Genomic DNA, 17,295 nt, shown 5'->3' with positions numbered 1-17,295 from the left:
CACCCGTCCGTATGCAATAAGCTTGGGCTCCGCACCTGAAAAAGAAGAAGAAAGAACAAAATCACTACAGCTGTGGCGGGTGTAGAGCTGCGGCTCCATCTCTAAGCCTAATCGGGCGATCCACACCAGAAGCAAACAGCGCAATTTGGACGACTCTGGGTCTTGTACATATGTACTCTGTACCTGGGAATAAAAACAGCCGGCCAATCAACAGCCGCAGGCGGAGGCTCAAATTTCAGAGTCTGGTTAGGCGCAAGCAACAACCTTAGTTTCTCTTGCAGGGATCGCGACGCTAGCCAACCGACAGCTCCAGCCTTTTGCTGCGCTGGCGGGAAAATCTCGGAGAAGCGGCAATCGCGTCGCTCCAAGAGCACGTGCGCAGAGCAAAGAGCATCTGACTTGTCACGTGCATATCGATAAGCAATAATTGTCTTATGTCATCTTTTTTTTTTTCCTTCTTAGAGCCAATGCAAGTGTGGGGAAAGTCGAAACAACCACGCTAGACTCGGCCAGTCCAAAAAAAAAAAAGTTCACTTACCAAGACTGAACAGCGACCCGTGAAATTTTCCCATCTGCTCGGCGGTTGAGGGAGAACAAGAAAGACTATTCAATCCTTTCTTCACATCCTTTTCCCTTCAATTTCCATTCCTTCTTCTCGCTCCAACAGCAACAAAAAACCCGTAGTCGGGCTCTCTTTCTGTCACTATCAAGCGGACAGAAGAGAGGATAGAAAATCATAGCCTATGGTGCAAGGCTTCTCACTTCCAAATCTCTACGACGTCGCCAGTCAGAACCTTTCGTTTCTTCTCCCGATGTCGACCCCAAAGAGAAAGGCTGCGGCCAAGCTGGCGACCCCGGTTGTCAAGCCCGATGCCAGGAGAGCAACCAAGAACACAATTGACGAGTCCAGATCAACAGTCGCTGGCACCGATGCCCTGCAGAGCTCGCAGGCCGACCCCATAGAGATCTCGGATGATGCTGACAGCGATGAGGATCTCTCTGACATGGAGGACGCCAACGAGGAGGCCGATGTTGGCAAGGGCGCAGAGTCACAGTCGTTGGCCAATGGGCCGCAGAACCCTAAAAAAGACGACGCAGACGATGGCGAGTCTGATGCTGAGGGCACATCCCCCTCCTTTGGCGAGCTGCTGCGCGGCAACGAGATCATCGACGTCAATGCCCTGCTCCAGCAGTCTGCCGCAGACAGCATTGCCGCCGTCGAGTCGTCACGAAGCGCCATCGCCCCTCCCACCCACCAGTCCCTCACAACCGTCCTCACCCAGGCCCTGAAAAGCGACGACACAGACCTCCTCGAGTCATGCCTGCACACGACTGACATCCCCACCATCCAAAACACAATCGAGCGCATCGACAGCTCCCTCGCCGGCGTCCTGCTCAACAAGCTCGCCGCCCGGCTGCACAGACGGCCTGGCCGAGCCGGCACCCTCATGACGTGGGTGCAGTGGACGCTGGTTGCCCACGGCGGAGCCCTGGCCGCCCAGCCCAAGCTCCTCCATGATCTCAACAGCCTGCAAAAGGTGCTTGCCGAGAGAGCAAAGGGTCTCAACAGCCTGCTCGCCCTCAAGGGCAAGCTGGATATCCTCGAGGGCCAGATGGAGCTGCGGAGGAAGATGCAGCGAAGCGCCGGCCTGCTTCAGGACGGCGAGGACGATGCCGACGAGGAAGACGTCATCTACGTGGAAGGCGAGGAGAACGACGCTGAAAAGGACGCCGCCGCCAATGGCTCCCGCTCCCGGAGAAGAGGTGGCGCTTCCAAGGCCGCCCGCGATGATGACGAGGAAGAAGACGACGACGACCGTGTCTTGAACGGCTTCATCGGCGATTCTGAAGACGAGGAGGAAGGCTCCGAGCAGGGCGAGGACGAGAGCGACGCCGGCGAAGAGCCCCTGGACGAGGATGAAGTGGACTTTGACGATGTTGATGAGTCTATGGGTGAGGATGACGAGAGCGATGTGGAGGTTGCGCCGCCAACAAAGATGCAGAAGGTGACACGGTCGTTTGGCAAGAAGAAATAAAAGCGTGTGTGTGAGAGAGAACAAGGCACTTTGGTGCGTGTGTGTGAGAGAGAACAAGGCACTTTGGTGCGTGTATGTATGCATGCATGTATGTATGTATGTGTTGTTGTATTGTGTGTACTGTTGTGCAAAAGAAAAATTGGAGGAAGGAAAGGAAAAAAGAAGTGCTGCAAAGGAGGCATAGCATTATAGGTCTTCACAGTATTGGGCGTTTGGATCTTACTTTTTAATATGTTGTCAAAGAGTAGACATGATCTTTGTTCTATTTTTTTTCTTAATCTCGATTTCAATCATGTAGAAATGATCTTGTGATGAATATATATATAAATATATGTATATGTATAGTGCTCTCTGTCTACAAAATCAAGGGCATAGAGTGTCGTAAAGTGTCGTCTTCTCACCAAAAAGGAAGATGTAAGAGAGCGCGCAAGACACAAACACTTCAATTCACCAGTAATAGTAAATCAACAATTCCTCATTTGCTATCCGCTATAAAACCCAACATTGCGAGGTAAAAAGTCCACTCTTCTCTTACAAGTTGATTTTATAGCAATGTCCCGTTATAAAATCATATCTCCTTTTTTTTTTCTTCTCCATTTTATAAGAAAATTGTAAAAAAAAAAAAAAAAAATCCCGTCGCTCAAAAAGTCATTTATTCGCTCGCTCGCTCTCTTCCTCTTTGCAGATATTTTTGGTTCGCCATACGTAAATACTATAATAGGATGAAAAAAAAAAAGACATAAATTTGCTGACATTCCTCCTTATCTCTTAGGAGCAGCTACATATATAAAAAAGAAAACATGCCCATGTACGCCAATCCACCCATCGCCATGCATAAATAATAAGGAATGTAGACACTAGCGAGCCAGAAGAAAACAGGAAAGAAAGAAACTCGTGTATCTATGGCCATAGAAATAAAAAGGGAATAAGCCATTAAAATGTCGTATGATAGTGGTGCGAGTAAGAAGTAGCAGCTTGCTGTTTGCTCCAAAAACGGACTGCTGCAGCATAATATGTCAAAAAAAGCACGCCAAAAAAATTGTTTCTTTCGCTCGCTTGTCTTGATAAATGCCACATTGCAAAAGTGCTAAGGATAAAACAAAACTGGCAATGAGAAGCGAGAGAAGAAAAAAAAAAAAGGGAAGCCAAGGCAGACTCATGTGAGGCAAAATCACACGGCAGTACAATAGAGAGAGCCGTTTAGATGGCCCAACTGCCTCTCCTCTCGCGCACACCCCAGGCCAATGGGTCGAGATTGTCCAGATCTGGGTGCTGTCTCGCCCACTCGGTAATGTAGGATCGTAGCGCCACCCATCTCGGGCATCTCTCCTCCTCAGGGGCGGACTCGTCCACCCTCACCTCCACCATGTGGCCCTTGGCCATTTGCTTCGCGTCGTCCCTTCGCAGCTGATCGATGCCGATATGGCTGATTCGAGAGAGCTCTTCATCAAAGCCGCGCGCCATGGCGGGATAGCCTAGCGACAGGTAGTTGTACACTTGCGTGACAAAGCCCCCGTCAAACTCTTGCAAGATCTTGTCGTCTCGCTCGGCATTGGCCTTTTCTCTCTGGAGCCGCTCCTTCAGACCGCTCAACTCTTCTGCACCGCCGTTGGCGTGCTGGTGAGTTGCGCCGCCCCAAAGACCGCCGCTATTGCTCGAGGTCAGGCCGGACGACGCATATCCAGAATGCGAGAAGATTGAGACGGGCTCCTCGCTGAGTACGCTGGCGTCGACGACATCATGGCCGGGAAAGTTTGCGGTAATGGGCGTCTCAATCATCTTGGGGTTGTGCAACTCGGGGGGCACGATGAAGCCTCCGGTTGATTCCGACCTGCAGCAGTACCCCCTCCAAAGCCCGGCCTGGCCCGGCAGATCCCGAGCTTGGTCCTCAATCATGTGCGCCTCAAGGGGGTCTTCGGGCTCGAGCGTGGTGAACTTGGGAGAGGGGCATCGTCGAAAGACGAGGTCCTTGCCGAGCATAGGAGGGGAGGGGCCCTGGCGCAACTTAAGAAGCTTAGGGTCCTGATCGGGCGGAAGTCGGAAAGCGCCAAACGGCCTGCCGAAGGGACTGGCACTGGGTTCCTGGCGGCCGGGGACCTGCTGAGACACGGGAGGGTGGGGCTCGCCCGGCGCGCCTTGGCCAAGGGCTGGAGGAACCGCCTGAGCGGATGAGGTTTGCGCTTGGGCTGCATGGCGATTGGCCTCTGCCAGCGCCAGCTGCATCTCAGCCGCCGAATCTCGCCGGTCATCGGTAGGCGAGAGTGGCTTGGTGGTTGTCCACATGAGATCGGGAGGGGACGGCAGCTCCATCTTGTCCAGATCAGAGTCAGACCGGATGATGGGGCTGTCTGCTGCAGCAGCGACAGGAGCAGCAGCAGCAGCAGCCTTATCCTTATCCTTATCCTCCTCCTCCTCCATGACGACAGCCTCTTCATTGTCCACATCCATCCGATCTCCTCCTCGCTCCTGCTCCAGGCGCAGCGCATGCTCCTGCATATGCTTGTGCCACCAATTCAGCCCTAGGTTCGACGATTTACGCCTGAGCCTATGCTGGCCGGCGTCCTCATCCGGGGGAGAGGCTTCGGGAGAGTTCTCGCTGTCAGATGAGCCCTCCCGAAAGTAGAAATGGGCCACGCCACCTTCGCGGGGGCGGCTGTTGGGGAAAGCTGCAAGGGCGACCTCTTCTATCTGCCGCGCGACTTCTTTTGCTGCCAGCTCCAAGAGATATTCCTGGACTCCCTCTTCCTCTGTCTCCCGCCGCGTGGGCGGCGATGGGCGTTTTTGGACATGGCGCTGAATTTCTTCCTCGCCACCGGCGTGTCCCTGTTGTCTTCGATTTGATTTCGATTTCGCAGAATAAATGTGGTTTGTATAGGGTGTAATGTCTGTCTTGTCCGCAGGCTTGGTGGCGGGCCCTTGTTCGCCAACTCTTCTTGACCGTCTGGACGTCTCAATCAGCTGAGGGGCAAAGCGCCGCCTCTCATGCGGCTCGCTGTTGTCCTGCGCCGCTCCGAGATTGAATTGCGCCTCGGGAGATCGCGGTGATGGCTCCGGGGTCAACTCTGGATTGGGCCCTATCCTGTGCTGCGACGTGTAGTCGTAGACGTTCTTACGATAAGACTGAAACGACGTTTCGATCGGAACAGGGACGAAGCGCCGCCGCGGCGGATCCGGGTTGGACATGTTGATGTCCATGGCTGCAGGTGGGTGGGCGATCTGCGCTGGCGGGGGAGGATTTGAGTGAATAACCGGTTGACAGATGACCGGCTATGAATGGTATAATGCCGCTCTGTGCGTTGGGATGGGTGGGATCAGGTTCAGGAGCCTTGCTGGAAGGTCCAGGAGAAGAGAAGAGCGACGTTAAGAGGAGGACATGCCCTCGGGGACGCTTTTGTCGGTCGAGGCGGTATAGACGTGGTCGCACGGGTCGTCTCCGTGCTTCGTGCTTCGTGTGCGGTATGTGGTATCGTCTGTGTACTGTATGCAAGCACGAAGCAAGCATGCACAAGGTCTGGGTAAGGGTATTGGCGCTGGCTGGCTGGCTGTATGCTTTGTTGGCGGGGCAAAAGCGGCTCTCTCGCTGGCTCTCTCTCTCTCTTTTTTTTTTTGTCTCTTCGTGTATGTATGGGTTGTACTTGTACCGTACGAGCTGAGTCTGAGTACTCCGGTACTTGTATATTCTCTGCGATTCTAGACGTCCGGTTCGAGCAGGGATGGCGACGCAGATGCAAATGCTTGACCCAGGGCCTTTTGCTTCTTGGGGACTTCCCCGGAGGAGTTCGTGCCTTGCTGAGCGGCAAAGACGGACGGCGGAATGGAGCCTCTGTGCCTGTTGCGCTGCCCTCTAACCTGTCGACCCGAGCAAGTCAGAGGAGGCGATGCGGGGATGCTGCGGATAGCATGGAGTTGGTGCTGCGGCGCCGCAGTCACCGGCCCTCACGATTTGATGGCTGAAGAGTTGGAGATGGAGATGGCCGGGGCGGTGGACGGGCCAAGTGCCCGCACAGTAGGCTGTTAGGTAATGGGGAGAGTGTGCACGGTCTCAGGTGACAGACGCTGTAGGGGACGGGGCGCTAGGGGATGCGTTAGGGGAGGCGTTAGGGACCCATAGGGGGGCTGGAGGCCAGTTAGGGGGGCTATCATCGGTAGTTTAGGCGCTGTGCTCCCCCTGAGTTGGCAGGTCCAGTACATACATGGGTAGGTTAGTACCTTAGTACTAAGGCATTGGACAATTTACACGACCATTGACGGACTGAAGTGGTGCCCAATCTCGGTCACCACAGCAAGCGATCAGTCAATGATATTGGGCAATTAATTAATTAATTGATTAATTATAGCAGCTCACAAAGGCCGATTAGCAATTCCAACGTAAGAAACTCTAAACAATGCAAGAGCACGCGCACGTGCAGCGAGCCACTTGCGCGTACATGTACAGTAAGATTCTGCCATGGTGCAAGTCAGGTCTACAGTTTGTGTCCAATCCATTGTGCACGGTGCCGGTACCTGAAAGGAGAAAGCAGTCTACACACCAAGAAAATCTCCAATGCCCCTCCTTCTCTTCTCGTCGTCGTCCTCACCGGTTTTTACGCCCCTCAGATCCTTGCGCCATGGGTGATCATGAGGAGGCTAGTCCGTCGAGAAAATTCTTCCCCCGCATGGCTATAGACGGGCCACCACGTTGTTTGCTGCATCTGTTGGTGTTAGGTAATGCCGGGCGTGAGCTGACAGAGATGGGGAGCATCAGCATCGTGCATTGCCTCGCTAGTCTAAGCTGTAAGCCGAGGCCTCTGGATGCGTCAATCACCACCACTTTGTCCACTAGCATTGCTAATAGCACGTCAATAGTAGCTTTGAGCCCTTTGGCACCTCGACATGTATGTACATGTGAATCAAGATAAGGATAATCCCGCAATCAGCCGCCAACGCCGCCTCCCTTTGCTCCGCAGACAGACAGACGAAGGTAAAAATTTCGTTATCAAAACCATCGATGCATCCTCGCCGTTTGCGTTCTAGAAGGGCTCAATCAGCCCTCCCTCGCCAGGCCCCTTGTTTGTGCCGCTCAAAAAGTGCTGGGGCTCACGGACTCTATCCGGCTGTCATGCCCGCCCTTTCACGATACTTCACCGACACTTTGCATTTTTCTTTGTCTACTTCGTGACACTTGCTGTACAGTATTCCTCTCTTCTCTTCTCTTCTTCTCTCTTGTTTAACCCTTTCCGGCAATCTTATGCCGACGGGCGGCGGGTCGAGGGACCATATCCAGCACTGCAGGATGCATAAAGTGCGCATGTGCTCCCGTAGGACTTGATTTGCTTGTACCGCGCATGCACCTACATAAACCATAAAACAGCAGACCACCATTGCTTGATTTCGTGATAAGCGCGATATTAACTCGACACATCGCGAGCACGTTATTGGAGCCAACGACCTGTCATGCATCCGATGACGGAGTATCGGTTATCTAATAGCATAGCCGTCTGTGTGAATATTGCGCGTAGATACTGTACAGCTAGTATAATGCTTTATACTGGGAATAGAAGTCGAGGGCTCCTAGACAGCTTTAGCACCACGTCTAAAGATGGCCACGAGGTGTGCTAAAGCTGCTAAATCCAGGGGGAAAAAACGTCAAGTGAGCTGCGCCACGGGGGGGCTGGAGCCGGGTCTAAAATCGCCACAGCAAGCCAGTGACAAAGTGGCTTCTTTTTGTACGAGAATTTTGCAGATCCGAGATTTCGCCCTCCGTATATTGTGGAGTTTTGGAACTGAGCTACTGCGTTTGTCTCGGGTGTCCAAGATTTCGCTTAGACACACCAGCTTTGGCCTCTACCAAGTGCCGAGCGCGCTTTTTCGTAGATACGGGATGTTGCTCCGTGTGGATTGGGGACTCGCCAGTCGACGCTGCTCCATCAATGACATTCCAGGCCCTTTCATTCTGTCGACATACTTGCGCACAGTACTCCGTACCTGTTTATTATTACTGCAACTCGTACTATTACACGCTATTAATTGTGGGCAATGTTTCTATTTTCTGCTTGATCCTATTTTTACTAAAATTGAATCTGCTGTCAGACAGCCTTTTTAATTTCTTGCCCTGAAGCCGCTTTCCTCTCTTGAGTACCCGAGCCGGATCCGGCTCGGGTAGATATTTTAGGGAAAAAGGGCTTCTGGCATGTGCAAGGACGAAAGTATTCAGTATCAGTCAGCATTGTCAGTAACATTATCAGTAGCATTCCGTAAACATGCCTGTAGCTCCTGGGCAATTGAGGATCCGCGCTCTGCAAGGCGAAATAGACGGCTGGCCCTTGCTTTGAGACGCTGCGGCCACTCGGCCGAGCGAGGTTTATGTGTTTGGGACTTGGAGCTTGGAGCTTGGAGCTTGGAGCACATATGAAATACTACCTTGGTAGTAGATCCTGTGGTCTGTGCTTGGTGGTTTTACCTGCCACGCCTCAACGGTTGATTTTGGTGATTAGCTCATGGTGACATTCCATCTTCACTTGGTTACTCCAAAATGCCAAGCAGTGCTTGTTTCTCCGCAAAATATCTGTAGGGTGAATACAACTTGTACCTTGTCCGATTCAATGAAACAATGCCATCTAGCTCACCGCCATTGGGGAATAAGACAATCATGAGGAGCTTGGCCGCCTCTTGGCAACTGGAGGTAATGCAGGCACGGAATGCAGAGCCCACTGAGATGCAGCCACAGGTGGACTTGGCAACAAAGGCATCATGATGAGTGGCCTTGTTTCAGAAGTTGATGTACGAGTGTGTACATGTATATGTACACATGCATGCGCCTACCCTGGAGCTGAGACTGCCAGATGAATTTTGAAGCTGGTTACATGGCCATGTATGATGTTGGGAACAGATTTACGACAAATAATTACGAACAATGTTTGTTTTTTATGCTCTTAGAGGTGAAGCGTATTGTATGGACTGCTATCAGCTCCAACTGCCGAGTCTGGCTCTGTGAAGCTTTTCAATATATGCAATAGGAAAAATGTCACGTCACACAAGACGGAATTTCTTCGTCGGTGATTGTCCCCTGGCAAGATCATGGCGAGACAAATAAAGTTTAAGGGGCCCATTGAAGCCAGTTCCATTCATTTCCTTATAATCTGTAGCTTGAAGTGAATAGCAAAAAAAAAAAAAAAAAAAAAAGGTGAAAGCTGTTGGAGGTTGAAGTGCATGGAGGCATTCCTGAGTTTCACCCATGTCTATGACAAGAAGAATCATCCAGGCACGCTGACTCAAATACACGTATCGGGCAGCTTTTTGCTCCCTTGCAGCAGATGTGGAAAACAAGTTGGTGGCTTGCCTGGCTGGCTGCCTGTTTTGTCTGCTTCTTCCATTCTTTCTTCTCCATCTCGCGGATGGCTTGCAGGACGACGGCCCAAAATGGATACGCGCGATCGTAAGTCTCACCAGCAAAAGATACATCTCATACTTACCGAACTTTCCCCGCGGCTCTCTCTTCTTGTTATTATTGTAACGTCCATTCATTCATTTCATTTCAGTTCCTTTCCTGCTTCGCCTTTGTCTTACTTTTCAGATTCTTACCGTAGCATCCGTAGTCAGCACTGGCTCTGCTCGTAGTGCGTCGGACGTAGTGGTGGCATACACACCAGCCAATCGGGCTGCTGCCCCCTATGCGAGCCGGTCCCTCTCTTTTTTCTCCTGGGAACCCCTGCAGCGTGCGTCCCAGGCAAAACTTGGAAGAAAGAGGGAAAAAAAAAAAAGGGAAAAAGACGGTCCAGAATGGCTTGAGTGGCTGCAGGGGTAGTCCTTGTGCGGCTTGCTGCGAGGGACCTGCAATTTGTATGGTAATTGGGTCTTCCGAGTGGACGGCGCGCGGAATGCTGGTGGGCACAGAGAAGCCGGGCTGACGCTAAAATAGAGGGCGAGAGAGAGAGAGAGAGACATGGCTTGGGATAGTAACACTATAGGTCCATGCCGTTTCTTTTTGAGTGGGAATAGACACAGAGAGGGAGAGAGAGACGACAGAGAAAGCCGAGAAGAAGAGAGTTCGCATTACATCACGTTGGTTTGCGTCGTGCAGTCATCTCGGCTGCTGGGAGATTTGTGCCATGCATCTTATATGCCGTGGTGGCACAAGCAGGACGTACGCCTCGAGTTGGTGGCGCGCGAGAACCCGGCTCATGCATCCGGTGAAGCTGCGCGTGTGCAGAGTGTGACACTCACCAAAGAGCCTCCTCAGCTGGGTTGGCATGAACAAGGATGAGGACAGCAGCAGCAGCAGCTCGGCAGAGTCAGCAGATTTGCGGTAGCATCATGGTATTATGCTGCTATCCACAGCTAGAACAAGCTGGAGACACTCCTTTTGAACACCAAGGCAGCTGGCTGGATGCCGCTTTTTTGGTATACTTGCACACATGGTGAAGCTGCTAAGCATGCAGGACTGCAGCACCGGTCTTATCAAATGCCGCTGAAAGGTGCAGATTGGCTGTGCACCACTTTGATAGGCGGCACAAAAGCCCCGGGTCCTTGCATGGGGCATCCCGAGAGAGCAAGCTGGCAAACAGCAAGCAGGCAAGGATCGGCGGTCCAGGGGCGTGGGAAGCAGAGGAATCAGAATCTCGATCGCATCAGTATGACATAGAGCCAAGGCTTGACAGAGCAGAATAGCGGCATTAACGGGAGATGGAGTTAAATATGGGAACAGGAGGAGTAGGAGAAAAAATGAATCAAGAAAGAAAAAAGAAAACAAAGAAAGAATCCACCTCATTTCACTTCATCTGGCTGAAACGAGCCTTTCCCACGCAGAGTTTTGGAGGGCCCAAATAGCAACATGAAGCCACCACACAACTGCAAGCACTAAAAAAACAAGGTTTCCAGCTGATCTGCCCAGCGCCAGTGCCCTCGCAGCGCGCATTCAGCCTGTAGCAATCGCTGCCTACTGTATAAGCTCAGCGCAGGGATATATCGGGATTCAGACCAAGAGCAAAAACCTCCTGGGCCTCAGTTCCGGTCGCAGGTCCTGTCAAGTGGAGGTGCTGCGCTGTTCTCGACTTGGTGCGACGGGGGGCGTTTGTTTATTAACCAACATACATACAGATGGATGGATGGAGAGCGACGAGAGAAGAGAAAGAAGCTTGGATGCGAATAGAGAGAAGAGCGAATAGAACACAATCTAGTCTAGGTACTCCTTTTTCTTCCTCTCTCCCTCATCACTCACTCTTTGCCTGCGATACACGCAATTTACACTGGCATTCCTTTTCCTTTGATGCCAGCCACCACAGCACACATTCATTCATTAGTCCCTTCATTGGAGAGAGATAACAACTGCCTCTATGCCACGCTGCTCTATCTCCAGCATCGCCATCACCACTAGCATCGTCAGCATCCAGATCCTACTCGCCATTAGCGCCGCTGGCTGGGCTCTTGATCCGCTACGAAAAAACGAGGCACACGAGTCCACATACCACTGTCCGTAACAAAAAAAACAACGTTGGAACGGGCCACGCCGCTTCGGCCGCTATTTGCATCTTGCCGAGCCTAAGACCAAAGTTCTCCAAACTCTCTTTTTTTTTTTTTCCCTTCCAAGTCGGCAGTTTTTTTTTCTTTATTCATTCATTTCCATTTTGCTTTGGGCCTTTAATCCACCAGCCCAGTAAAGTAACTCCCGAGGGTGGAAGTTGTTGTTGTTTTGCTGGCTTGGAGGATAAGATTGTTTCTGGGCTCTACTCGGCTACATGCTTTTTGCCTGCCTTGGAATTCCATCTCTCTCTTTCCCTTCCCTGGATTGACAACAAACAACACAAATAATTACGGCCCTTCGCCTGCATCAAAGATAACAGAAGCGACGCATTGGCGCTAATACGCTGATACTGCGACTACCGGCTCAATCTAAACTGTCACGAGCCTCCGCTTTTTCGCCTTTGGACCCTGGCCGCGCAGCTGCGGCTTCGTTCATGTCTCGGCCATCACGCGCGCACCCAATTGAGCGCCAGACAAGGCCTTCTGCGGTATCGACTACGGCCCAGCTCGCCCACCTGACCTGACCATCCCGAATAGAGATTGCAGACGCCAGACGGGGGAAACAAACAGGCAGATACCGTATCTGGAGGGACGGGCATTTGTTGCGGGTTGATATTGGGCTAGATAATACGAGGGTCGCATTTCCCTGGGAGGCTTTTCCCTCCTCTCTCTTGTTCTTGTCGCCATGCCAGGAGCTGCTGCAGACGCTGCAGACGCTGGCGCGGATGCTGAAGCTGCACCAGCACCAGCACCAGCACCAGCACCGGTTGAGGGCAGAGGCATTGTGGACAGCCACAGCAGTAACACGAGCAATAGTAATGACGAGAGCCCTGACGCCGACGGCAGCAGCAGCACAGGCACCACCATAAGAGAAGCGCCAGCATCAGAACCAGTACCAGTACAAGCAATAGCACAGGGACAAGCACAAGCACCAGCACCGGCGCAAGAAGCATCAGTGCCGGCATCTGCACCGGCCGCAGCACCTCTTTCGCCACTCTCGACGTCGTCGACGGCAACGAGTCCCGCGTCGCCGACGTTCCTTTCCGTCGCCGGCCGAGTCAGCACGCCTCTGAGCCTGTTTGTGGACTCTGCGCCCAGCAGCGGCGGCAAGCAGGGCAAGAAGCTGCCTACGACATCGTCTCCAACATCTCCCAGTTCTGAGTCTGCCGCAGCAATTCGGCAGCGCTATCTGGCCATGTCGTCGCCCACAGCCGCTTCTGCCATTGCGCCTCGTGCAGCCGGCCAAGAGTCACGGCTGTCAATCGCAGGAACCGCAGCGGCAGAGGCAACAGAGAGGATGCGACGGGGGCTGCGGGTGGACGAGGCAGAAACCGAGGCAGAGGTGGGAGAGGAAGAAGAAGAAGAAGTAGACGAGGCGGGCTGGAAAGAAAAAAGCACGGGCACAGGCACAGCAGGGCCGCCGCTGCCGTGGTCCCCCAGCGCAAATCACGGCGGCAGCAGCAGCTATTCCAATAATGCTTCTTCTTCTTCTTCAGCTGCTGCTGCTGCTGCTGCTCCTGTTTCTCTTAATAGAAGCAGCAATAATAAGCATGACACCTCCAGAGGCATCATTTCCGCGCCCCTGCCCCAGAGCCCCGACGACGCACGCGCCACGCCCGGCCGACACGAGCGCCCCTCAAATTATGGCCGGGATTCGGATATTGCCAGCGCTGCAATTAGCACCACCGTCTGGTCCCCTGCATCTGCATCGTCGTCCTCACAGCCAGGCCTGCTGCGCCGCTCGCCTGCCGAAGATCCTCCATTGCATACGGGCAGCGTGCAGCCGGGCACCAAGCTGGCCCATCCAAAGCCCATCCTGCACATTGCAACCGACGCCGAGGCCAGAAACCACCACCACTCGGATCTGCTCACGCGATCTGCGTCCACCATCAGCAACGTCGCCCATCTCGAGGCCACCGCCGAGCGCCTGTCCATGACCAGCTCCATCGACGATGCCATCCGCGAACTGCACGGCGAACTGAAACGAAGCGACAGCAGACGATCGTCCATCCTCGCCGCCCGCGCAGCCTCTGCCGACGAGCACTCGGCCTCCTCACGCCTGCGCCGATACCCGTCCAACGCATCCTCATCCGCCGCCGCCGCCGCCCGCCAAAAGGGCTACTCTCCCGCTGCGTATGTCATGTCGCCCACAAACTCCCTCACCGGCCGCATGCGCTCCGGCTCCAACGCCTCGACAGGCCGGCCGGAGCACGACGCCATCAACTCCATTCTGTCCCGCCACGGCCCGGGCAAGAGCTCCGTGCGAAGCGTGCGGTCGGCCAAGCCCTCGCTGGCTGAGATCTCCGAGTCGGAGCCCATTTCCCTGACCCAACAAGTCCTCGACGAGGCCGAGCACGCCACTGATGCCGATGCCGATACTGATGCTGAAGCTAGCGCCAGGAGAATGATTGAACAAGACGCCGTTGGCGGTCCGCACATGGACGACTTCCAAGAGATGCTGGAAGGAGGCTTCCGGAGCCACAGGGCTTCGAATCTCGTCTTGGTCAACCCAGACCTGCCTCCCGATCACTACGACGAAGCCGACAGGCCCATGACGGCCAACTCCACAAATACTTTCCAGGTGGCCCAGGAAGCCTTTGACGACTTTGACGGCGCTCACTGCGAGACGGATACGGAAGATGAGCGTTTCGCTACGGCCGACATGGGGTCACGCTTGCAGAAGCGAGAGAGGCTGCCGGATATGCCGCTTCATCATCAACAACAACAGGAGCAATACCAGCTCCAGCAGCAGTACCAGGCACCTCCACCAGGCCAGCTGCCCCCTCATCCTCCTGTCGCCCAGGAAGACACTTCCCAACTACGCACCCCTCAGCAACGGTCTTCCGGAGAGTTCGTGAGACCGCAATCCTACTTTGATCCCCAATCCGGCCAGCAGATGCTGTACTACCCAGCTCGTGTTCCGGCCATGCTTAACCTACCCCCTAAGCTATCCAACAAGCCCAAGGCTGCTGATCGAAACCAGCGACGCTCGCAGCTCCTGAGTGCCATGATGCAGCCCAAGGAGAATAAGAGAAAGTCCATCGTCCCCGACTTGGAGCAGATTGCTCTGCCTGACCCTCTGAGTGGGCACCGCAACTCCTTTGCTGCCCTCTCGGTGGCAGACAAGCTGGACGACGGTGATGACGACACTGCCACTACTCCTACGCCATATTTCGTAGAGGGATCCGTCCCTCAGTCTAGGGATGTATCTGCACCACCCTCTCTAGAGGACCTTCGCCGTCCTCAGCGGCTATCTAAGAATGATGCCGACAAGCGCAAGTCAAACATGGACAAACTGGGCACCCTTCCCCCGCATCTCCGAGCCAGCGTGTTTTTCGAGCAGCCCTCTGAGATCCCCGAGATTGAGGTCAAGGACGGATCGGCCATGGCTACCCTCGATAGCATTCTCGATGCCTCAGCGACCGCTCCCGTCAGTGCCTTTACCGACCATTTGTATGCCGGCAAGCTGGGCAATGAGGTATATGGTCAGGAGAAGAAGAAAGAAAACAAGAAGAAGGCGGCGGCGGCGAAGCACAAGTCACAACAACTTTCTACAAACACTCTTGGTGACGCGTCATCCAAGGGGTCAACCATTAGGTTGCTCACTAAACGAAGCAAGAGCAGCTTGCTAGGAATAGAGGCCAACGAATCTGAAGCTGGCCCTAGTGGAGCTCACGACGACAGCCACGATGGAGCTGACGAAGAAGACGAAGAAGAAGCAAGAAGAGAAGAGGAGGAACCTGAAGAAGGCATCTTTGAGGGGATGCCCACGACACTTCTTGGCGAGATTCATCTTCGAAAGCAACGACAAAAGGAGCGAGTGCTCAACCAGGGCAACATGGTGCCCCAACGAATGCGCGCCACTCTCCTGGAGATGGATGCTGTCGCCGAGATGCAGCGGAAGCAGCGCCTCAAGGGCCGCGTGAACCTTGCCTGGGAGGACCAAAATGTCCCTGCAGAGCAGCACCTATCGGATGACGAAGACGTGCCCCTGGCTGTCATTGCCGCAATGCACGACGGTGCCAAGAATGTGCTCGATCTCGAACGCCCTATTGGACTGATGGAGGCTCGCGAGATGGAGGAAAACGAACCCCTGAGCCAGCGCGCCGCTCGTCTGCAGGGCCGAGCCTCTGCTGCCTTTACCGCTGCCAAGCGCCAGAGCAACCTGAGTTTGGGCCCTACGCGCATGGCAGAGGTACAGCCTGCAGCTGGTTCGCCTCGCATCATTACGCCGGACGGAGCTATTGATGACGATGCGCGCACCACCATCACTGCAACAGCTGCATCTGCATCTGCAGAGCCGCTTGCAGAGGAGATTGAGGAAGAGACTCTTGGAGCCAGAAAGCGACGCCTGGCAGAATCGACACTGCCCAGGGCTCGCCCCGTCAGCAACGCGTTTTCCGCGGAGCTCCTGAGCCAGTTTGGCGATCTCGAAGAACCCAAGGACAAGGAAGGAGACAAATCGCCCAACCCAGAGGACGAGACCCTGGGCCAGCGCCGCCGCCGACTGCAGGCTGAACGCGAGGCTCGCGCAAGGGAGATGAGCTATGGCAACCTGACGGGCGAGCGACTGGCGGCTTATGGTAACCTGACAGGTGAACAGGCCAATAGGCTTTCTCGCCGTGTGAGCATGGCCGATATGCTTTCCGTGCACCAGCTAGCCGAAGATCCTCGCATTGCGGACCAACGACGCCAACAAGAAGAGCAGATGAGAATCGCCGAACAGAACGCCAGGATGGCTGCCATGAGGGCTCAGATGCCCACTGCCCTGGCGCTCCCGGGCAACGCTCGCGCGGGAGGCTTCAAGGGAGGCTTGTACAATGACGGAACGGGCGGTCTCGGCATCGAGGCGGCGTCCAGATCGACGGTTGCTCTCAATACGCTGCACAGCCGGAGCTTCACCAACACCGGTCCTAGAAATCATCGGGCTACCATGATGATGCCACCTCAAACTGCCTATGGCATGCAGCAGTCGTACAGCACGCTGACTGGCTTTCACGGGGCTGGCATGAACCAGATGGCTAATAATCCGATGTATAGCAACGCTCGCAATTTATACAACTCCAACGGGGTTATTCAGCTGGGCACGGGGATGGCTCTGCCGAATGGCAGCTTGGACCGAGTTGAGAGGTGGCGACAGGGTGTTTTCCCTTAGAGGACACTGATATTACTGTTTGCGAGCATCGTATGAAGGAGCATTACTTGGCAAATCGCACCCTTTTTTCCCTTGTCTTTGTTTTTGACTGTTGCTGTCTAGATGTGAGAAAAGGGGTTGGCTATATATACCACCCCTTTGCTTTGCTATTAGCGGCGAGTCATATATAGCCTATATAGCTGCCCCTCTTTGGTGGCAGCGTTTCATTTGATTTTGATCCAAACTCGTCTGTTTTTTCTTTCTTTGTTTACTTTGTGGTTGAGGGAGGATTGTGTATTTTTAATACGGGTTAGCATTGCGTGGCGCCTTGGGAAGAAAAATTGGATTATAATTATATTTTACGCTGGGAAGGGTGGAGGGGGAAGAATGAAGAGCAGACTTTGTTTTTTACTTTTATCTATTTTCTTTAATGCAGATGGGGAGAGGGAAATGTATTCTTCTTCTTCTTCTTCTTCTTCTTCTTTTCTTTTTGAGAGAGAGTGAATAGAGATGTAGTGTATCAATGCATTTGGATGTTTCTTTCTTACTTTGTTTGACCTAGTGTTTTCTCTTGAATCGAGATGTGTGGCGAGTTGTGATATATACTGCTTACACGTAGAATATGTA

The 17,295-nt window shown here is 53.6% G+C and overlaps 4 protein-coding genes across 4 annotated transcripts; 2 read left to right on the top strand and 2 right to left on the bottom strand.

The window, feature by feature from the left end:
* Window positions 1-567: 567 nt before the first annotated feature.
* Window positions 568-2,301, top strand: TrAFT101_012070 (uncharacterized protein). The gene has a single exon (XM_024908765.2). The coding sequence runs from the start codon at window positions 744-746 to the stop codon at window positions 2,034-2,036; it is 1,293 nt and encodes a 430-aa protein (XP_024756931.2). The 5' UTR covers window positions 568-743; the 3' UTR covers window positions 2,037-2,301.
* Window positions 2,302-2,761: 460 nt separating this feature from the next.
* TrAFT101_010984 (uncharacterized protein) lies at window positions 2,762-6,278 on the bottom strand. Its single transcript, XM_024910191.2, has one exon. The coding sequence runs from the start codon at window positions 5,229-5,231 to the stop codon at window positions 3,237-3,239; it is 1,995 nt and encodes a 664-aa protein (XP_024756930.2). The 5' UTR covers window positions 5,232-6,278; the 3' UTR covers window positions 2,762-3,236.
* Window positions 6,279-8,947: 2,669 nt separating this feature from the next.
* TrAFT101_010983 (uncharacterized protein) lies at window positions 8,948-11,542 on the bottom strand (the record flags this gene model as incomplete). Its single annotated transcript, XM_066129117.1, has 3 exons — window positions 8,948-9,003; window positions 11,341-11,407; window positions 11,480-11,542. The coding sequence occupies 3 exons, from the start codon at window positions 11,540-11,542 to the stop codon at window positions 8,948-8,950; spliced, it is 186 nt and encodes a 61-aa protein (XP_065985247.1).
* TrAFT101_010982 (uncharacterized protein) lies at window positions 10,804-17,104 on the top strand. Its single transcript, XM_066129116.1, has 2 exons — window positions 10,804-13,667; window positions 13,929-17,104. Exons 1-2 carry the CDS (start codon window positions 12,220-12,222, stop codon window positions 16,687-16,689), a joined length of 4,209 nt encoding a protein of 1,402 aa, XP_065985246.1. The 5' UTR covers window positions 10,804-12,219; the 3' UTR covers window positions 16,690-17,104.
* The last annotated feature ends 191 nt before the right edge of the window (window positions 17,105-17,295 follow it).

Source organism: Trichoderma asperellum, chromosome 7 (genome assembly GCF_020647865.1).
Source record: "Trichoderma asperellum chromosome 7, complete sequence".
NCBI classification, from domain to species: Eukaryota; Fungi; Ascomycota; class Sordariomycetes; order Hypocreales; family Hypocreaceae; genus Trichoderma; species Trichoderma asperellum.
The sequence above is the reverse complement of the archived record's forward strand: the minus strand, read 5'-3'. Positions and strand labels throughout refer to the sequence as shown.

What these genes read in the sequence shown, in the direction of transcription:
- TrAFT101_012070 (XM_024908765.2), top strand. Translation starts at nt 744, where the DNA reads ATGGTGCAAGGCTTCTCACTTCCAAATCTCTACGACGTCGCCAGTCAG.
- TrAFT101_010984 (XM_024910191.2), bottom strand. Translation starts at nt 5,231, where the DNA reads ATGGACATCAACATGTCCAACCCGGATCCGCCGCGGCGGCGCTTCGTC.
- TrAFT101_010982 (XM_066129116.1), top strand. Translation starts at nt 12,220, where the DNA reads ATGCCAGGAGCTGCTGCAGACGCTGCAGACGCTGGCGCGGATGCTGAA. An exon ending in AAGGGCTACTCTCCCGCTGC is followed by an intron (nt 13,668 to 13,928) that starts GTATGTCATGTC and finishes TGCTGAAGCTAG; the next exon opens with CGCCAGGAGAATGATTGAAC.